The 20523-nt window shown below is 37.0% G+C and overlaps 3 protein-coding genes across 3 annotated transcripts in view; 2 read left to right on the top strand and 1 right to left on the bottom strand.

Moving 5' to 3' along the window:
* Positions 1–1324: 1324 nt before the first annotated feature.
* On the top strand, positions 1325–2257 carry LOC129755274 (N-alpha-acetyltransferase 40). Its single transcript, XM_055751681.1, has 2 exons — positions 1325–2073; positions 2127–2257. The coding sequence occupies exons 1-2, from the start codon at positions 1514–1516 to the stop codon at positions 2200–2202; spliced, it is 636 nt and encodes a 211-aa protein (XP_055607656.1). The 5' UTR covers positions 1325–1513; the 3' UTR covers positions 2203–2257.
* LOC129755263 (uncharacterized) lies at positions 2191–3866 on the bottom strand. Its single transcript, XM_055751668.1, has 3 exons — positions 3741–3866; positions 3288–3678; positions 2191–2565 (listed from the first exon to the last, which is right to left on the bottom strand). Exons 1-3 carry the CDS (start codon positions 3752–3754, stop codon positions 2266–2268), a joined length of 705 nt encoding a protein of 234 aa, XP_055607643.1. The 5' UTR covers positions 3755–3866; the 3' UTR covers positions 2191–2265.
* Positions 3867–17768: 13902 nt separating this feature from the next.
* The window catches only part of LOC129753534 (patj homolog), a 40776-nt gene continuing 38021 nt past the window's right edge, over positions 17769–20523 (top strand). Inside the window, exon 1 of the mRNA XM_055749360.1 lies at positions 17769–18731. The gene's annotated coding sequence lies outside the window, so the exon portion shown is untranslated. The remainder of the gene's footprint in view (positions 18732–20523) is intronic.

Below are 20523 nucleotides of genomic sequence, written 5' to 3'. Positions count from 1 at the left end.
AGTGAGACCTTTTCGGATTCATCCGGCCCAGTGTAGAGCATAGTACTGTGCTAAACAACAACGTGTTCCATCCAGCGCTTTCTAGCTCGACTATTGTTCCGGCTCTTCCAGCCTAGTTCATAGAACTTAGCCTTCTCAAGCCGCATCCGAGTAACAGCTCGTGAATCGTTTCGGCTCATCCAGCCAAGTTTATCGAACTTAGCCTTCTCAAGCCGCGTCCGAGTAACAGCTCGTGAATAGTTCCGGCTCCTCCAGCCAAGTTCCGAGAACTTTGCTCTATCAAGCCGTGTAACACTATCAGGTTAGCAATTCCCGCTGCATGCAAAAACGGTTCATGCTAACGCTTTCTTTCATTAGCAGCCTTGGTCAGCTTTGCCTAGAATCGTTCCGGTTGTAGGGAAATCGACTCGAAACACTGATTTTGTAAGTCAAATTACTATAAAACTAAAATTATGTCATCTAACCAAAACTCAATAAATTACAGCTTGAAGCTGCTTTGCTATCAAGACCGGTGTCTTTTTCCCCTCCTCCCCTACATACAACTCGGAACAGTATGAGTGAGGATGTTCATTCTCCTGCGCTGGCTTGCGCTAACGCCATTCCGAAGATATTTATCATGCTGTCTTTTTTATTCGTGTTAAATAAGCGAGAGGACTGTTCTAAATATTATCATTCCGTTTCATGAGTTAGCGAAATGGGTGAACTGTTGAAGCCGTCAAAGAAGTATGTACTACAAAAAAGAAGTACTCGCCCTTATAAAATGAGGGCTAGTTTCGCCCTCATTTTATAAGGGCGAAACTAGCAGTTAGACGGAACGAGAAAAACGCGTTTGAAATTTCGGAACATCATCAATCTTATCAAATCATATTTAAAAAAATGACACTTTAACTTGTGTTGGTCCACTTATTTCTGAAATGTGTGAAATTTCACACTAGTGTGTCAAATGTTTTGTCAGTGTATAGATCACCATGGGTGAAAACGAATACGGCATAAGTGCTGTCAAAGCGTTTTTTGATATGAAGATGACAGCAGTTAGTGCACAACTAGTGCTTCACCAGATAAAAACAAATACGGTATAAGATAAAACCGCGTTTATTAAGTAAAGTGCAACCGCGTACATCCAGAATGACTGTTAATTCAATTTGTTTACATTTGGAAATTTAGCCCTTATGAAATGATACGCCAGTTTTTTTAGTGTGAACGTGAACTCAACGTCATCGCGATCTATCGCGATTATTGAGGTGCTGATGTTTTCAGATTAGTCCTTTTTCTAAAAACGTGTACCTTATATTTCGAGCAGTGAATGCACTCGAGCAGAGTGCATTTATTTTGCTATGTTTTATAGCATATACCGCGGTACGCCTCAAGTCTCAAGTTGCACATAATCTTTTCGCGCCTTCCAACCCGCATCTTATCTCAATAATTCTCAAGATAGTTTGGCGCAGGATCTTCATCTGAAAACGTTTAAACACTTAGTTAAGTCCTGTTGTTAATAGTTAAATAGTGAGTAGAAATGTCTGCATTGGAAGAAATTACAAACACGAACTCAGGGATCTCGGTAACTGATCAGCATAAATGTATCGACAATGCCAACCGCCAGAAAAATCCAATGGAACCGTTTCCGGAGCTGCTCAAGTATGACGGCCCCGACGGTACCGGCGAGTTCGACTTATACTGCCGACGGAAAGCAGATATGGAACCTAAGGCTCTCAAATGGGCTTTCAAATTGGCAGAGAAGAATGTGGGACCACAATACAAGAGCTGCAGTTTGGGTTGGCAGCCCAAAGTGAAACAGGCCGATCTAAACAAAAACTGGGCCCGTTACTTGGTTGCTCTTGACAGAAAAAGCCGCAAACCAGCAGCCTACTCAATGTTCCGCTTTGATATGGACTATGGCCGCAGCGTCCTGTACTGTTACGAGATGCAAGTCGAAAGCGAATTTCAGAGGAAAGGCTTGGGAAAGTTCATGATGCTTGCCCTGGAGAAAATGGCCAAACGATTCGGAATGGAACGACTGGTGCTAACAGTTCTTAAGAATAACGACGATGGCATGAGATTCTACAAAAATCTAGGGTCAGTATGATTATGATTTACTGGAGAATCAATACATAAATTTTCTCTTTTAGGTATGATATTGATGAAATGTCTCCTGATAAAGCAGACAACGAGGCTTATGAAATTTTAAGCAAATTAATGATTTAAATATTATTTTTTATTATCAATCTTAATGTAATAATGTAAACATAAAGCTCAAAAACATCGGCTTTAGTATTTTCCGAAAATTTCCTCCAAAAACTTGGCCAATTTCACATCGCGCTCACTGAGCCCGCTACAATCATGCGTAGCCAGAGTAACCTGTACTTTATTGTACACATTAAACCATTCTGGGTGGTGGTCCATCTTGTCAGCTAATAAAGCTACCCGAGTCATGAAACCGAAGGCTTCGTTGAAGTTTTTGAACAAAAATTCCTTGTAGATTGCATCCCGTCCGTTTACCATGGTCCAGCCGGCGTCAAGCAGCGGTTGCAGCTGCTCTTTGCGTTGGTCTTCCGTAAGTTTTACAATCTGTGAAAAACATCAGAATTCATTTTAATTTTCCACATAGAACTGATTATTTAAACACAAGGCAGAAACGCGTTTCATACGTGTGCATACAAATCCACAATCTTTTAACGTGAAAATTTCATACGAAGAACCCCAAGTTACTGTTTTCACTATATGTGTATGAATGATGTTAAAAAATAGACTAGAATATCTATTCTTAAGGATATTACTAACTATGCTTGATTTACTACAGAATACATTTTAAAAGTTAATCCTATGATTATTTTGGAATAAGTTACATTTACAACCATGCAATACTCTATTCATGTTTGCTAGTTGTGTTATCAAATTTTTGAACGACAGTATAGGTATGATCAGTGGTATAGGGTTATCATAGCTAATAAAGCAGGTCGATGGAGATTCTTGGTTCGGACTCATGAACGGAGTTACAGAAATCATAACAAACACTTTTTACTTCAAAAAATACGAAAAAATAAAAAACCAACAATATATTACGCTAACATTCCCTACAAATTGGAAAGGATGCATGATTGGTTGGCAAGATCAACCCGTTGCAGTATAACTTGACAAGTTAATCTACTTTCTATTTTCGAGATGGTGAATAGGGGTGGAGTTAAAAATTTGCAATTAGTTATCCCGAAATAAACCTCATTTCATATGATTTATAGGGCGTTATAATCGATAATTATGATGCAAGGCTGTTAAAACCACTTGTTGCTTACCATTTTACGTTTCTTTTTTACGGGTAGTGATCCGTGAACTGGAACTTCGATGGCGAACTGAGGACTACGACTGACACTAAATCGTCGACGTGTTGCTAACGATCCGGTATGAAGCCAAGTGATAATTTTTTCTGATGGATGATCAGGCCTCGTCGAGAGCAACCGGTAATGGAGATTTGCAATAATTGGTGTATTTGTTGCAACAACGCAAGCTCCCCCGTGTGGAGCGAACGATGGTGTTGGTGCTGCTGTTTTTCTTGGGCTCCAATCGAATGCCTTGCTGGAGAAGCGTCGCGACGTCTCAGCTTTCATTAAAGATTGTGCACTTTGCCACAGTTGATTGCCAATGTTTTTGTTTTCGTAAACCGGAGCCCAAAAAACCTGCAAATACCTAATTCAAATCGATGAACTAATAATTTTTACAAGCGTATTGAAATGAAAACACCTATTTACCTCAATGTTCGCATTCTGTAGTCAATTAATGCAATTTGCAATATTATTATATCAAGAATAAATCAATCCAGTGTTCACAGTTTACTATATCTTCCAAATTACCACAGTGTATGATGTGAATTAATATTACACTAGTAAAAACTTTGAAAGCAATTTCAGGTTTTTTCTTCAAAAAGTTTTCAATAAAAATACTTAAAATTTTTACATTATTATTAGCACATTGAGGATGCGTTACACCTCAGGTTTAAATGAGAGTGAATAATCCCATTTTGTCAATAACTCAAAAAAGCGACACATATTGGCTTTGTAACATGGTGAAATCTATGAAAAAAAATTGAATTTTTTTTAACGGGACTAAATGTTTAAAACTTCCTATTTAGATTCGTGACAAGCAAACGTGAACTACTATCAATAGAAAATTTCCAACCAAGAAACTACGACACGCATCATTATTTCGTCTGTCGGCTTCGCTCTCTGACCAAATCACCACCCACCGTACCTACTCGGAGAGCCAACAAACACGTTTTGCTGGACGCGCTGCTTGTGGTTCTAGAAATTCATCAGGAATGATTTTACGTTTATAATTATCATACTTTTGTGAAATCTCACAGCGTGAATTGTTGCACCTCACTAGAATGTAGATTAAATTTGCTTTCCAATGAATATACTTTTGATTGGTCCAATCAAAGTAAAAGCACTGAAAATCCGGGTACAACCTGACGGTGGACCACAAAAACAGATGAAATTTCAATTTGTAAAAAAATCGCGCTAAGTAGTGAACTTTGAAAAACTCTACCATCGCTCAAACAGTATTTACAAGCAATCGAATGAAAGGTAGGTTTTTCAGACCACTGTTTTGAACTTTTTGCGACCATTTCATTAAAAAAATTTAAAAAAATATATCTTGGCTTCATGATGTAGACATTAACTTCAGCTTTCATATACATAAGACAAATATTTTTTTGGACGTGTAACATATGAACTACAGCAGTTTTCGTGAGGCATGTTATTTCGGATTTTTTTTCATGCTGAATAACGAGGAAACTAAAAGCTTTAGCTATTCATATATATATATATATATATATATATATATATATATATATATATATATATATATATATATATATATATATATATATATATATATATATATATATATATATATATATATATATATATATATATATATATATATATATATATATATATATATATATATATATATATATATATATATATATATATATATATATATATATATATATATATATATATATATATATATATATATATATATATATATATATATATATATATATATATATATATATATATATATATATATATATATATATATATATATATATATAATGTTCTAACATATTTTACTGACATTTCTATTGATATAAGTTTTGTTTAGATCTGTTTAACACGCCAAAAGTTATAACGATTTTAGCTTGTAGTGTCAAATTGACACTCCTAGTGCTGATTAGGGTAATGAAATCTGATGCGGATGAGGGTTAAGGAGGGAGCTTATTTAGTCATAGAAATCAGCTACATGTGCATGTGAGTTCAAGGATAAAAAAACTCTAAACGTTGTTAACAAAATCCGTATGGTTGGATCTTCCATTTCATATAACAGTTTTTGGTTGAACCCATAATGTTGCTCAATCAACATCGATAACTACGATCAATGTATTTATGTGAAGTTGATTTGGCTGTAGAAGTGTCGTTAGTAAAACTTAAAAAAAAATCGGCTGTAGATGATTTATCAACTGCTTATCGCTTAACTTGTATATTTTTTATTTTTCCTAGTCTACATTATACAATCTGAAAGTTAGTTCTCAAATATTACTGATGATTGACTAGACCTCGAATTTTGTTCAGCCAACATTTGTTTCTAGAGGCCCATTTACACTTCCCGTGGTAATGAACGTGAAAAATATTATTTCATCAGAACTTAACAACACGACTAAACTTGATTATTTAACATCGTGGATTCGATGGGAAATGGTTGAATGATGAAAATCCAACTGGTGTTGTTGTTCAAACCCTCCTAGAACTGTTTTTATTCCGATTTCCCCGCCATGATGGAAATTCCGGAATAAAATCAGTTCTAGGAGGTTTTAAACAACAAGACCAGACTTTCACCCTTCAACCATTGCCCATCGATTCCATTATGTATGTATGTATGTATGTATGTATGGTTCCCCCATCGGTAGCAAGGTCCTGCCTATGGCTGTGTGGCTTGGCCTTTGAATTTCTTCTAGGGCTTCCACGGTCCGATGGTTCGTCGAAAGAAGGCATCCAACCCGCAGAAACCTACAATGGCCGGCTACCCGTGCCGCTTGCAATAATTTCTTTGGGTTATCCCCAGTTGCATTCCTTCTGAAAAATATATTTATTTTATCTGCAGATTAAGGAATTCTAAACAACAAGAAATATGAGCATATAAAGAAACATTTATATTGATAATTATAATAAACAAACATATATGACAATAATGATTATCATGATATTTTAAAAGGATACGTTTTGAATTGATACTGAATTCAATCTCAATTAAGTCATACAGCAGTGGAACACGTATTATCGATTTCAAATTTATGAATAATCATGGAACGAACTCACCAATTTCTCTCAGGCTTGGTTTCATGGCTGCAGGTTTCCTCATGTTCCATTCCAGTTCCCTATACACAAACCTTGTCACCATCAACAAACGCAACGAGATTAATTCGCGTTGGAAAGATTAAGCGTTTGTTTTATTAGCCCTCCAACCCTTGCACTACACATTGCATCAAAACTTGTTAGCAAGTTTTCTGCACGAAGCGTTTGATAAATAACGCCGCCATTTTCTCAATTTCTTCAGCATTAAATATTCGTCCGCAAATCACAACTTTCCAACTTTATCCACTAAAAATGTCTGATTAGCCATCACACCGAGACATCTTACACATGTCAATCACAATTCGAATCTACATCGCCTACATCTCGCATTGCACGACACCCATCAACCCTGCAATGATGCGATGAAAACTGACGCCATTCCCCTAATAAGGATAATATTCAAAATTTTCAGCCCAATCTTTCAAAACACTTATGATGGTTTCAGTGACACCAAAGAAACCATCCACCGAAGCACCAAATCAAGAAAAAAAATACACATGATTCGTTCGCATCCAGCTCTCGAGCACCGCTGACAATTTCACGCACCACGTACGGAGCCAGAGTAAGAAATCGACCGTACCGCACGACACTCCAATGAGAACTGATTGCCCATCGATTCCATTATGTCACACATACCAAATACTTGTGTCGCGTTTATTATTTATTGCCAAAATACGATTTATTCACGAGAACTGTAAACCAGGCTTAAAAAGAACAAGTAAGATATTAATTTGAATCAGAAAATAGAAAAAAAAAAAAAACAATAATAAAAAGTATCTGTTGTGAATATTTTTAAAGCTGTTCTTTTCTTAAACAGTTTTAATTTTTTTCAGATATGTACATCCACTTGGACGATATGGACCAAACTTGAAGGTGTAGGAGAAAAGAACGAAAAGAAACCTCAATTTAATCAACGTAAGTTTTAATAGTTTTCAAATATTGCCATGAATGTTCTTTTAATTTTTCCAATGCCATGGCGAACTTCCCCCAGTAAGCCTCGAATCATTTCCGACCACGAATGAAATCGGAAAAATATCGTCCCCTTATATCATATCGATTGGTGGATTGACACTGGACAAAGAAATCGCTTCTAGCTGCAGCCCGTGGCGTAGAGGATAACCTTCAAGTCTTCTGAGCCAGCGGGCATGAGATCGAATCCCGGTCACGGCGTACATAGTACACTTCCTGTGGGTTGATGGTTTTAGCATTTGTAAAATGCTAGCCATCATATCCTCGAAAGATGTAGATACGCTTAGGCCTATGACATAGTGAGTGCGATGTGATGCGAACCGGCGAATGCGATTTAATGCGGCGAATCACTTTCGATGAAAATGTATGTGAATCGCTTAAACCTGACATATAGTCAACGCGGCGAATCAGAAGTCAATTTGTTCCGCCGCTCAAGTTCGAATTGGCCGCGTTCGCCAATTCGCATCGCATCGTTCTCACTATGTCATCGGCCTTAGAGTATTGCGGTTACTGGGAAAATTTCTAATCGCGCGACGGTAGCCTTCCGTGCGGTAGGCTAGCCGGAGCAGTAAACACAGTTAAAAAATTCACTCTTACTCACTAATTTCATTGAAAAGTAAAGGAGTAAATTCTTGAATCAATCTTCAAATCATTATTTTGCAAGAGAGGACAAAACATGAAGTCATCGGAATGAAATATTATTATTCTTAGTATTCATTGAGATTGAATTAATTACGAGCGCTAAAATCCCAGACAAAACAAAAAATAATCTACATTATTGAAAACACATTTTTCCATAGCCTGAGAATTAACGAATTTGGCATGACGAAGATTTTTGATGCGATAAATGCGTCTTTGATACTTTATATGCTGGTCGAATTCAATTATGTTGTCGTTAAAACGTAACAAATCGTATATGAGAAGTTAAAAAAGGAGTTGTGTACGGTGAATAATCTATTATAGGAAATAACCATTCGCATCGCAAAAAAATGGACTGCGCACTCATAACTGCGAAATTTGTGCGATCTGTCAAATCAGTATAAAATCGGACGGTTTTCTACACGCTAACCGCTTATCAGTTAAACTTTATACGGATAACTCCGACTGCAAAACATAGCACGAAATCCAACATGCAATGAATGATCGCTACCGTGTCGTCGAACTCTAAACTTACAACTACAGGTTTTCATTTTTTTTCGTGAATTTGTCCGCTGATTGCCCCCATCGCAAACAGGTTTTTTTTTATTATTCATTTTTCCGTGATTTTGACCGCTGATTTACCAAGCTCAAGGCAAACACAATTTTTTGTTTTATAAACAATAGATAATCCGATAATAATATTTGGTATACATGTTTGTTTGACAACTTTTTATTAAATCATCTTTCAATGTTTTCCGCTTGTTCATCCGATTTAATTTCAGTCGATAAATAATCCTTATGTAGAACAATGCTCATTTTTTTCTTGAATACTGTAATTTTTTTTTACAGTGGTACCCTACGGGAGCCCAGATCAGCTATCGCAGAAATAGAAAAAAAGAGTGGATCAGCAATAAAGCAAAAAGGAATCTCTTCGAGGAAACATCAAGTTTCATTGAGATCCTTGCATGTGTTTGTGTTCGTTTTTTTTTTCAAAAAATGTTTCATCGCCATCATAGAATGAAGAATCATTATAGAGATTCAAAACATTACGTTGGATTGCAAAATCTGTAGTTATTTCAAACATTTTGTTGAGGATAAAATTCACATGATAGTTTGAAGAGTAGTTCAGGCGACTAACTCAAATCCCCGTTTCCTGTTTTCATAATTTATTTTAGGGAAAATTAATCCTCTAAAACTAAATTTTTTTCGCTGAAAAATTCACAAAAGCTTAGTGTCAAGATTTTAGACAACTTTTGTTCAACGAAAAACTTTATCCTTGAGGATTATTATACTTTTTTTTCAAAATTGCATAACCACAGGGGCTTAGGAACAAGACTTTCAGAACTTTTTCGGTTGTAATTTTTACACACATCAACAATTTTGTCCTAAATTTGGAAATATTTTAATACTTATTGACTACATACTACATACTCTACATTTATATCAAATTCTTGTTAAAATGAACTGAGATTTGTTTTAATTTTCGAAGTCTTCTCGATATCAGAATGATCGAATCAAAAGTTAGTTGGAAGCGTTATAAGTTTATCGAAAAAGCAATTTCAAACATCAACCCAATTTACTCATAAACTGAAAAAAAAAACTTTGCTTAAACTAAATAACAGTTAAACGATATTTAAAAAAACTCGATTTAATACACTTTACAGTGGATTGAAGCTTTTCTTACAGAGTGTAAATTATCTTTGGAAACATATGACACACTAATGGATTCCTTATTTCTGAATTATATATGATTCTTTTTTTTTTTTTATTAATTTTTTGTTTTTATTCCAGTCAGTTTAAAACATTTCTAAGTAGTTTTTGAGTGTAGTACAATTTTTCAAACTATCATTTACTTCTAAATGGTACATGATGTACCTAATAAAAATTTTCAATGCTTTTCTGCTATTTACACTTCTACAAATCTCCTCAGGATAACAAAATTTTAATCTTAATCTATAAAAGAGATTATGATTGAAGAAAATCGACCAAGAACGTTTTTGGGGGATAAGCGAACTGATATTCAACGAGTTCATTTACTATCAAAATATTTCAAACTGTTTAAGTTTGAGAGCCACATTTCTCGACGTTCACTGTGGTGAAGGGGTTAGCCTCCTAAACTTTCATGATAGATGGCGTGGGATCGAATCTCGGCTATTTGATGAATTTAGGTTTCTAATTTATTGCGGTATCAGACTTTGGGGGATAAGTGTGGCCAGCACTGTATCGATCCCTTGCAAGTATGCAACTTATGCGCCACTTCGTTACCGAAGATTGCACATCACGTCTAAATTGCCCGGCTGGGACTCTCTTCAGGGCGAGTCAAGAAGATAGTCCGGAAAGATTATGAGGATCGATTCAGGCAGGCTTGCAAAGAGGAACGAAAAACTCGAGTGAAACTCGGCCTCACTCAAAATGAATTTCAAAAACCCTAGAACTCCCTAAAAACATCCGGTAAGAGATCACCCATACCTAAAGTTAATATCATAGGACCAAAGAAAACATCGCACTAGAAAGCGAACGGTAGTGGAAGAGCAATTTCAAAATCAGAGCACATGGCTCGGAACACATGGACGACGTTACGCGTAGTGATGTGATATCAGTGTTTCATCCACTAAAAACTTTCGGGTAGGAGAATTGAGCCCATAGTATATTCGAGATAGAATTGAAATACAATGATTTACTGCAGTAACATAATGAATTCAAAAGTGTATTTCAGGTAAGTACGATCGTTTCAATTTACTTCATGTTCATTTAATTGACTTAAGTGGGCAAATGATTATTAGCTAATTGATATGTACATTAGACTGGCCCAAATTTGTATGGGATGATTTTTTCAACATTTTTTTCAACGCGGCACCCCCTTGGTTGGTGCATTTAGGTGAAAAAATGACTTTCTGAAAGTTTCAGGTCATTTGGAAGAAGCACGAGCTGGCGCAAAGGACTTAAAATTTGTATGGAGATTTTCGGCAAAATGTATGAAAAATTGACATACTTTCACTCTTTGTGTTCTAAAATATGTTTCCAGTATGCTAGAAAGCTCAGAATTTCAGGAATTGTAGTTCAAACAATGGAAAACAAGTTTGTAGAAGATTGTGACGCGATACGAGTTGACTGTGATGAGTTATCCGCAATTGAATGTGTAATTTTTTTTCGCATTTCATTGATATATCGTGAACGGTGTATGGGCTAATAATCGCACTAACTTGATCGCGTTGTCGTACAATGCAGCAGTTTATAGTTTTTCAAACCTTTCTTTCATTTTTTGCAAAGATATTTGTTATAAAATAAGCTACAACTTTGCCGAAAACACAAACTTTCTATCTGTAATTCTCATTGTGTGACAATGTGATCAAGTTAGTACTATTAATCCAACTATGCACCGTTCACGATATATCGATAAAATGAGAAAAAAATCACACATTCAATTACGGATAACTCATCACAGTCAACTCGTATTGCGTCACAATCTCCTACAAACTTGTTTGTCATTGTTTGAACTACAATTCCTGAAATTCTGAGCTTTCTAGCATACTGGAAACATATTTTAGAACACAAAGAGTGAAAGTATGTCGATTTTTCATACATTTTGCCGAAAATCTCCATACAAATTTCAAGTCCTTTGCGCCAGCTCGTGCTTCTTCCAAATGATCTGAAACTTTCAGAAAGTCATTTTTTCACCTTAATGCACCAACCTAGGGGGTGCCGCGTGGAATATAAGGATTTTTTTTGTTATGGGCCAGTCTAATGTACATTTGTGTTTATTAGACTGCCCCAAATTTGTATGGGAAATTTAAAACCTGTAAAATGTTATACGCTGCAGGCTAAAATTGATCCTGGGCCTAGTACAAGATCTCATGCCAAATTTGGGCCTGATCGGACCACGGGAAAGGGTCGCTCAACGAGCCTGAAGTTTGTATGGGATTTTGAGACATTTTGTTCGAGAGGAACATGAAAAACCAGTTTTTCGTCAAAAACTTTTGTCTCCTTCGTCCGATTTCTTTCAAAAACGAGTTTTCCTAAAGCCTAAACTATGACAAACATTTCATCCGAAGGTTTCATTTCAATTAAAGTTGAGATAAAAAAGTTATTAAGCTTCAAAAATTGGCTAAATTTTTTAAGGATGATATTCATCACTGTTTTCATGAGGCGGCTAAATGTCAGACCAGGACACTCAATGTGGAATGCATGCCGTTTCGTCAAATAATGACCGATTTTAACCATTGTTGTTGCGCTCGATTGCAATTTTTGATGTTTTTCTAATATTTGTGTTTGGATGATATTCACTTAATAGTTCGGAAAGAAGTAAGGCCAGAAAAATGCTTAACAATATAAAAAAATTGCATAACCACAGGGGCTTAGGAACATGACTGGACGATATTTGATGGCAATAAAAAAACAGTTTTTCATCAATAACTTTGGATTCCGTCGGCCGATTTCTTTCAAAATTTTTTTTCTAAAAGCCTAAATTATGATAAATATTTTATCTGAAGACTGCATTTCGATAAGAGTTAAGATAAAAAAGTTATTAAACTTCAAAAATGGGCTAACTTTTTTACGGTGGTATTCATTACGGTTAATGAGGCGACAATATGTTCCTCCGCCCTAGTGAACCTGTATATAAGAGAAGTGACATCTGAAACACAAAATTCCAATCGAGCAAAAGAACTGTCAAAATCGATTCCAATCGATCCGAGCATTTTGTTGCAGAGCTTTTACCTTTCTTATTGAAAACTCAACCAAGGAAGGTATTGCGATTGATGTTATAGTTCAAACAGATAATTTTTTAGCTGGTCATAAGAATTTATGATTAGGTGCAATTTTTTTTAATGCTTTTTTGTATCATGTTTCTAGTTAGAAAACTAACTGATTATTAACGAAATTCAAGTCATTTATACCGTTTATCGCGATCCTTTGGGCATCGAGTTCAATGTTGTTTTGTTGGATTGAAGGAGCGTTCACTTTAGAGCTTGAACATTGATCCAGAAAACAGTGCTGGGGATTTTTTTGTCCAAGATTTCGGCGATGTTGCCACATATTCTATTTTAAGAAGGATCAGATGTCGCTTCTCTTATATGAAGGTTCACTACTCCGCCCGACTCATTGACAGTGATGAATACCATCCTTTAAGAAAAACCGTTTTGAAAGAAACTGTCAACGGGAACCAAAGTTCTTGACGAACAACAGGTTTTTTATGTTTCTTCCGAGCAAAATGTCTCGAAATCCCATACAAACTTCAAGCTCGTTGAGCGACCCCTTCCCGTGATCTGATCGGGACCAAATTTGGCATGAGATCTTTTACTAGGACTATATCTAATCAATTTTAGCCTGCAGCGCATTACATTTCACAGGTTTGGAATTTCCCATTTTTCTCACGTTTCTCTTATATTAGCTGTAGCTTTCTTTTGCTAGAGAATGAGGGTGATTAATTTTATTGGCATCACAAATCGTCCAGTCATGTTCCTAAGCCCCTGTGGTTATGCAATTTTTTTTATATTGTAAAGCAATTTTCTGCCCTTACTTCTTTCCGAACTATCAAGTGAATATCATCCAAACACAAATATTAGAAAAAAATCAAAAATTCAAATCGAGCGCAACAACAATGGTTAAAATCGGTCATTATTTGACAGCATGCATTTCACATTGAGTGTCCCGGTCGAACATTTAGCCGCCTCATGAAAACAGTGATGAATATCATCCTTAAAAAAGTTAGCCAATTTTTGAAGCTCAATAACTTTTTTATCTTAACTTTAATTGAAATGAAACCTTCGGATGAAATGTTTGTCATAGTTTAGGCTTTAGGAAAACTCGTTTTTGAAAGAAATCGGTCGAAGGAGACAAAAGTTATTGACGAAAAACTGGTTTTTCATGTTCCTCTCGAACAAAATGTCTCAAAATCCCATACAAACTTCAGGCTCGTTGAGCGACCCCTTCCCGTGGTCCGATCAGGCCAAAATTTGACATGAGATCTTGTACTAGGCCCAGGATCAATTTTAGCCTGCAGCGTATAACTTTTTCAAAAGTCGGGTCATTTGGGGCAGTCTAGTGTTTATTCTATGTTTCTCGTTTCCTATCTATTTCATTCTCCTACCAGTGCGTGCAACTAATTCTCTCTCTCTAACTCTCTTTCAGATTTCAGTAGCTGGAACCGTGCTGTGCTAAGGAAGGGGCCGAAGATTCATTTGGCAAGCGTAACGCTTACCACACTCGAGTGTTATGCTTTGCTGATTTTATGTGGGGCGTTCATAAATTAATGTTCAAAATTAGTATGCATACTTTTTATGCCATCCACATTATAAAAATCTTGGACGCGTCCAACGGATAAGTGGTCCGTGGAAAATATGTCGGATATACCATGTGGTTCGTCTTTCGTGGACGAACATAAATGCTGCTGATGGGACAAAAGGAGATCAATAGATTGACTCACCGGAGTTGTATTCTTTTCGCTTGTAGCTTACTTACGGCAGAGGCCGTGTGTGCTGCTTGTTTGGCTGCTACGGCTACCGCTGCTCCAACAGTTGATTTCTACCCAAGCGATGCTGGGTCGTTGACCGTCTCGGGGCTTAGTGTGATCAGATCGCTGATCGCAATCGGTTGATGCTCGGGAGGCTGTTGGTAATCCCGAGGATGAATGATGCTGGGGCGGTTTTATGCTTCAGCATAAAAGTGGTCGATTTGGGCTGGGCTCGGGTTGACTTCGGGGTGAAAATGTCCCTTTTAATCAACCGGAGATTCAATTCCGGATCGCGGGTCGTCTTAACGATGATTGCTGGGCGGTAGATTCTCGTGCAGGCTGCTGCTGTTGGCGAAAAGGGTGTGCCTAATCAGGCAAGAAAAGTTAGCACAGCACGAGCACGGTTTGGTCCCTAAGCACGACTTTACCTGCTATGTAGTTTTGAATACACGCACTCACGCACTTTAGCCCTATCGTAGCAGTTTCTTTACTTGCTGCTGAACGAAAAGAAAGATTTTTAGCCTCCGAACTATTGATTCCACATCACTTATACCTCTACTGAAATTCAAATTAGAAAAAACGGCGCGAACAAACTACTTCCACACGCGATCACGATCCAGATTGAAGTGATCGATGGTGTGCAGCCTCATATTAGGGCAAATGATCTCGGACGGAAGTACGTCATTTCCCGAATGGTCTTTAGAAAATTTTCGTGAAATTGTCATTCAAATAAGTCGCTCGTTTTCCGATCGTCTTCTGGGCCTGTATGTCTCATCCCAACCCTTCCGAATAATTGTCTGGACACGATCTTAAAGTGAGAGAGCCAGACCCAAGTAACACCGATAGTTTTATTGGACTCCTCAAGCCTCTTATAAAACCAAAACTTTACCTAGTAGCCTGCTATAAAACTTTAAATGTTACTTGGGGACATTTAGGTCGTCGATTACTCGATTAAGACAAGGGATCGAAACAGTGTTGACCTGTTTGCATACCCTCTAGGCTGAACCAACATAGCTTAGTTGGTTCGAAGAATTATATCGAAGTTTCAATGGTGCGACTGCTACATAAGTTATCTTTCAAGAGCTTATCTTCCGTCAATAGCAAACCTGCAGGGAGGGAGTATCATTCGGGTTGGTGGGGAAAGTTCACAAGTTTGGGTATTTTCGAGGTTCAGTGTTGGTTTGCACAAATCAATTGTTTGTGAAAAATATGTCACGTATTTTTACTAATCACACAACTTTGAGTTAGCATCTTTTCAGATTCAATATTACAAACTCCAACCTATGTGAGTGTGGCGAGGACTATGCGCACATTGATTATGTCGTATGGAGAAGTCCAACATTTGAAGAAAATCGAACGATGCTCGCCACAAAAATGTCTCAGCAACTGAAATCGCAGTTCAAATTGCCGAGTGTGTACTAGGCTTTATAACTTTTTCATTTTAATGTGATTCGAAATGGAGTGTTTGGATGAAATATTTGTCATAGTTTAAGGTTAAAGAAAACCTTTATTCAAAAAAAATCAGTCGAAGAGGACCAAAATTGTTGATGAAAAATTGGTTTTTTATGTTTCCCCGAACAACATGTCTGACAATACCATACAAACTTCAGGCTCTTTGAGCGACCCTTTCCCGTGGTCCGATCTGTCCCAAATTTGACATGAGGCCTTGTACTAAGCCTAGGATCAATTTCAGGCTGCAAATTTGGGACACTCTATTGCATATATGGACGACCATGCAAACAACCAAATACATATTTCTAATCAGTATAACGTGGTATAACATTTTTTTAAAATTTTATTAGAGCAAGTTCACTCGTGTTGGGAAAAAGTGGTAGAAATGTTGACACTTGTAGCACATTTTGAAAATTTTACCATGCAAAAATCTTTTCAAGATCTTTGGGCGTTGTGTTTTTTTACAGCGTGTGTGATAGAAATATTGCTATTTTTACATCACCAGCATGCGAAAATACAACACGTGTTGTAAAAAACTTGAAGGCGACAGATCTTGAAAATGCATGGTAAAATTTTCAAAATGTGCATAAAGTGTCGAAATATTTATCTACCACTTTTTCTTAACTCTAGTGAACTTGCTTTTAATGACCTTTTAAACCCTACGTGGTATAACTTTCATCATTTTTATTCGTATCTGTAGTTTCAAGTCATGAGTGATTTGAATTCCGACGGTCCAATGGACGTGGAAGCAGCATCAAAAGCAGGCAGAAGCGGAAAATTTTCTTTAGAGAATTTATAAATTGGCACAAAAACCATTAGCAGGCTCGGTTCAACAGAAGAAACAAAAAGTATGTTGATTTTTCAGTACATAGTATAGTATTCAATTTTCTCATTCAAACCTAAAAGTTCAAATTTACTCATGTAAATGTTACATAAAAATTCTGCAAAAAATCATTGATGAATTTTAAATTAAAACGAAGCTTTAGATCCTAGGGTTTGAGAAATTCAAAAATGACCACAAATCGACTCAGCCTAGATCATCAGCGTCTACTCTTGCCGTTACTGGAGTGGACAATTCGGTTTTGAAAAGGCTCGGGGATTGGAAATCGTCTTCAGTTGCTGAAGGCTATGTAGAGAATTCCTTCCTCCAGAACGCCTTAGAAAAAAATGTTTACTCTGCCTGAAGGCTTGGAGCATTTGAACTATCCGCACCACTAGCACTTTTCAATATTTTTTGTTAATTTGATTTTTAGGTTATTTTTCAAACAGAGCGGGCTGAAAACGCTTATCGGTGCAGGCGTGCTTTCATAATGTGTTTATTACAATGAAATTGTATTTCATGGTCACCCGACCGGCACACTGAAAGACTTCGCTGCTCCAGCTCGAAAAACAGGTTCATCTTTTCGGCATTTCCTTTCGACAACTCGATTCCAACACGTGCTCCAGGAGCCGAGCGCAGGCGTGCCCCAACTGTCATTGCGGTTTCCACTTTAATCCCCATTCCGTCGGCATACAAATGCAATTCCAGAGAAAGATTTTCCTCGGCCAAAGTCGTAGGTACGTAGTGGTGAAAACACGCTCTTTCAATGTGTGTGCTGGAAAAGTTTAAACTGGCGTTGTTTGTAGAGCTCCTTTATTAAGGGTTGTTTTATTATGGGCGGTCGCCCAAGAGTGGGTGGAAAAACCACATAACTTTCTCGATTTTCCGCGCTCTTGGTTTGTATTGGTGAACAAAACTGGAAGAAACACACACAAAGGTGAGGGTTTACGATATTCTATTGAAGGTTGAGTTCGAGAGTCTTTGATGATGATGGTCTCTCGGTGTGGTTTAGCAGCACATATTTGATGGTGGGTTAATCATTATTCGTTCTCGCTTCGATTCGGGCGCGTTTCTTGTCGAGTCTGGTTTCCCAAAATTTTCTAGAAAATTTCGAGAGTTTTTCCGCGTAAAGTTAAACGATTCGATTTTTTATCGCCTTACAGGATGGTGCAGTGAAAATTTCGATGTGGTTATTCAATTTATCATGGAACTTCGCTGAATATCCTTCGCTGGAATGGGATTACGGTTTGGATAGCGGATTGTTCTCGTACTTTGTTCGGTAGCCAAATAAAAGTTGTGAGGAGTTAAAAATTTTCTCGTGAAAATTGGGCGAGGTGTGAGAAGATTATAGGGAATATCCTCCCTCATGTAGGTCGGTGGGTGGCCGTCAGGTGAATGTGGTGCTGCCAGAAGACAAGGAGCAGCCGTGTTTTCTTGCAATATACAAACCTCGCGAAAGACCATTGTGTTACATGTACGGGAAAGTGGAGCACTAGAACTCGGCCAGGATCCGAGAGTCCTCTGGGAAAGGGAACAGAAACAAAAAAGTTTGTTCTCCGTGAAATGCCAAGGTTTTTCGCCTTTCACGAATAGTTGAGAAGGCCGTATGAATATTAATGTGATGAAAATCTAAATAAGCCAGAAGCAATCTAAGAGCAAATAGGCCGAGGGTTGTTGTCACTGAAACCCCTAAAAGGATACCAGAATATAAATTTGTGTTTAGAAGAGCAACAGTGTCACTACTAAGGGTAAAACCAATTGGAAACCAAGCGAAGAATTAGATAAATACTGGATCAAAAGGATAACATTTGACAAAAAAATAAAAATGTTGTCGGTCATCAAAAGGATACATCTAACCGAGATAGCATCACCAGATCAGAAGGAATAGCTATTTCCATAGAATAAATTCGTACCCCTTCCAACTGAGCCAACTGGATGGAGTAAAAAGCCTTCTAAAAGATTACCTGATGGTGGTCTGACTGTTATGCGTCAGGTGAGGAAAACAGAACATATCCTTGATTCCCCAACTCCTTCCATCGTTTTTACCACTGAACTTCTCGATAGTAGCAGAGAGAAGGACTAAAGGTATATGGACGTTTGTGAGTGAGTGTAACATTGTGTGTATACAGTGTATTTTGACATTTATCACGTTTCTACCGCGGTCCACCACAAAACTGTCTGTGACTTTACTGCTCCTACCCCTACCACGACCGCTTTTTTATCTGATAGTTCAAAATTTGTCATCGAAGTTCATTGGCGACGATGGAATATTTTCGTAGTGGATATGATTGATTTTCTCCAGTGTTTCGATTATCAATGTTTTATTTCGCAAACGAACGTGCGTATTTATCAAATAATATGTACTAAATTTAGCTTCCACAGTTCATTGGCGACGATGGAATATTTTCGTAGTGGATATGATTGATTTTCTCCAGTGTTTCGATTATCAATGTTTTATTTCGCAAACGAACGTGCGTATTTATCAAATAATATGTACTAAATTTAGCTTCCACAAGTGTGGTACACTTCAATTTGAAGGGTATTGTATTTCAGAATTTAAGTATTGCGCAATGTTTTAGAAACGTCGCTGTTAGAACAAAGACTTCCGACATTCTAGCACTTCATTTTCCAATGTCGGAAGTCGGAAGTCCGGAAGTCCGGACTGTAAAATTTAGTGCTGGCGCGATAATAATTTATTTAACCGGTGAAAATTACGATGAAAACAAGCTTAATTTGAATAGGGTAGGTGTACCCTCCTCCGTCGTATCCCTCTGATTCGTCGCAATTCAAGAATGCATGTTTTAGAGCCGAAAAATCACTTTCCACTTTAATTGGCTACTTCACATGATAAACTTAAGCTTGTGAATTTATTTTCTATCACAAATTTGTCACTTTTAAAACTATTTCTTAATTTATATGATATTGAAATCGCGAAGTGAATTCAATTATCCACGCACTCCGCCATATTGTAAAACGAACTTAGTGATCCCCCCAACGTGTTTCTTTGTTTTAACGCTTCCTGTCAATGCATATAACGATCAAAATCATAAAATTCGACAGAAAAGTGTTGAAATAAAATTAGAAAAATGATTTCAAACTAATCTGAACAATATAAATTTGTCAATATTCGATTGAAATCGAATCGCTCAGGCCCCATAATTCGTCGTAATTTTGCGACGGGAATAGGAATCCGTTTTTCAAGAATTGGAATTAGACCGGTTCATTTTTACTATTTTTTGCTAAACACAGTCGCACTCATAGAGAATGAACATAATGGATTTCCAAGTTAGGGCCATTCACATACCACGTGGACAACTTAGGGAGGGGTAGGGAGGTATGGAAATGTCCACGATTGTCCACGAAGAGGAGGTAGGGGTTTGGGTCATGTCCACGTGGACAAACTTAATTTTCAAATATTTTCTATATGTGAATATTTATTAAGATTTTTAAATCAATATCTTAATATTTCAAAGCTTTCCAGTATAAGTTTGAACTATAAGTAGCTACTTGAAAGCGAGTTATAAACACATATGATTTAGATTTAGAAATTTAAAGTTTATAAAATTATTTTATAGGTATCAGGAAATGATGAACTCTTTTTTTTTTTTAAATCATCCATTTCAATATCAAAAAGGCAAAAAGTGGTATTTTCTAACTGTCAAATTAGATTAAAAAAAAATTCAATTCTGTCCACGTGGACATCCGGGGAGAGGGGGTAGGGGGTTTGCCAAATGTCCACGCTTGTCCACGGAGGGGGGGGGGGGGAGGTAGGGGGTCAAAAATCT

Source organism: Uranotaenia lowii, chromosome 1, assembly GCF_029784155.1.
Source record: "Uranotaenia lowii strain MFRU-FL chromosome 1, ASM2978415v1, whole genome shotgun sequence".
Lineage (NCBI taxonomy): Eukaryota > Metazoa > Arthropoda > Insecta > Diptera > Culicidae > Uranotaenia > Uranotaenia lowii.
The sequence above is the reverse complement of the archived record's forward strand: the minus strand, read 5'-3'. Positions and strand labels throughout refer to the sequence as shown.

Bases quoted from the DNA above. Each gene is read 5' to 3' on its own strand.
- LOC129755274 (XM_055751681.1), top strand. From the start codon at position 1,514: ATGTCTGCATTGGAAGAAATTACAAACACGAACTCAGGGATCTCGGTA. The intron at 2,074-2,126 runs GTCAGTATGATT...TTTCTCTTTTAG, and splicing joins AGATTCTACAAAAATCTAGG to GTATGATATTGATGAAATGT.
- LOC129755263 (XM_055751668.1), bottom strand. The intron at 2,566-3,287 runs GTAAGCAACAAG...TGTTTTTCACAG, and splicing joins TAAAAAAGAAACGTAAAATG to ATTGTAAAACTTACGGAAGA.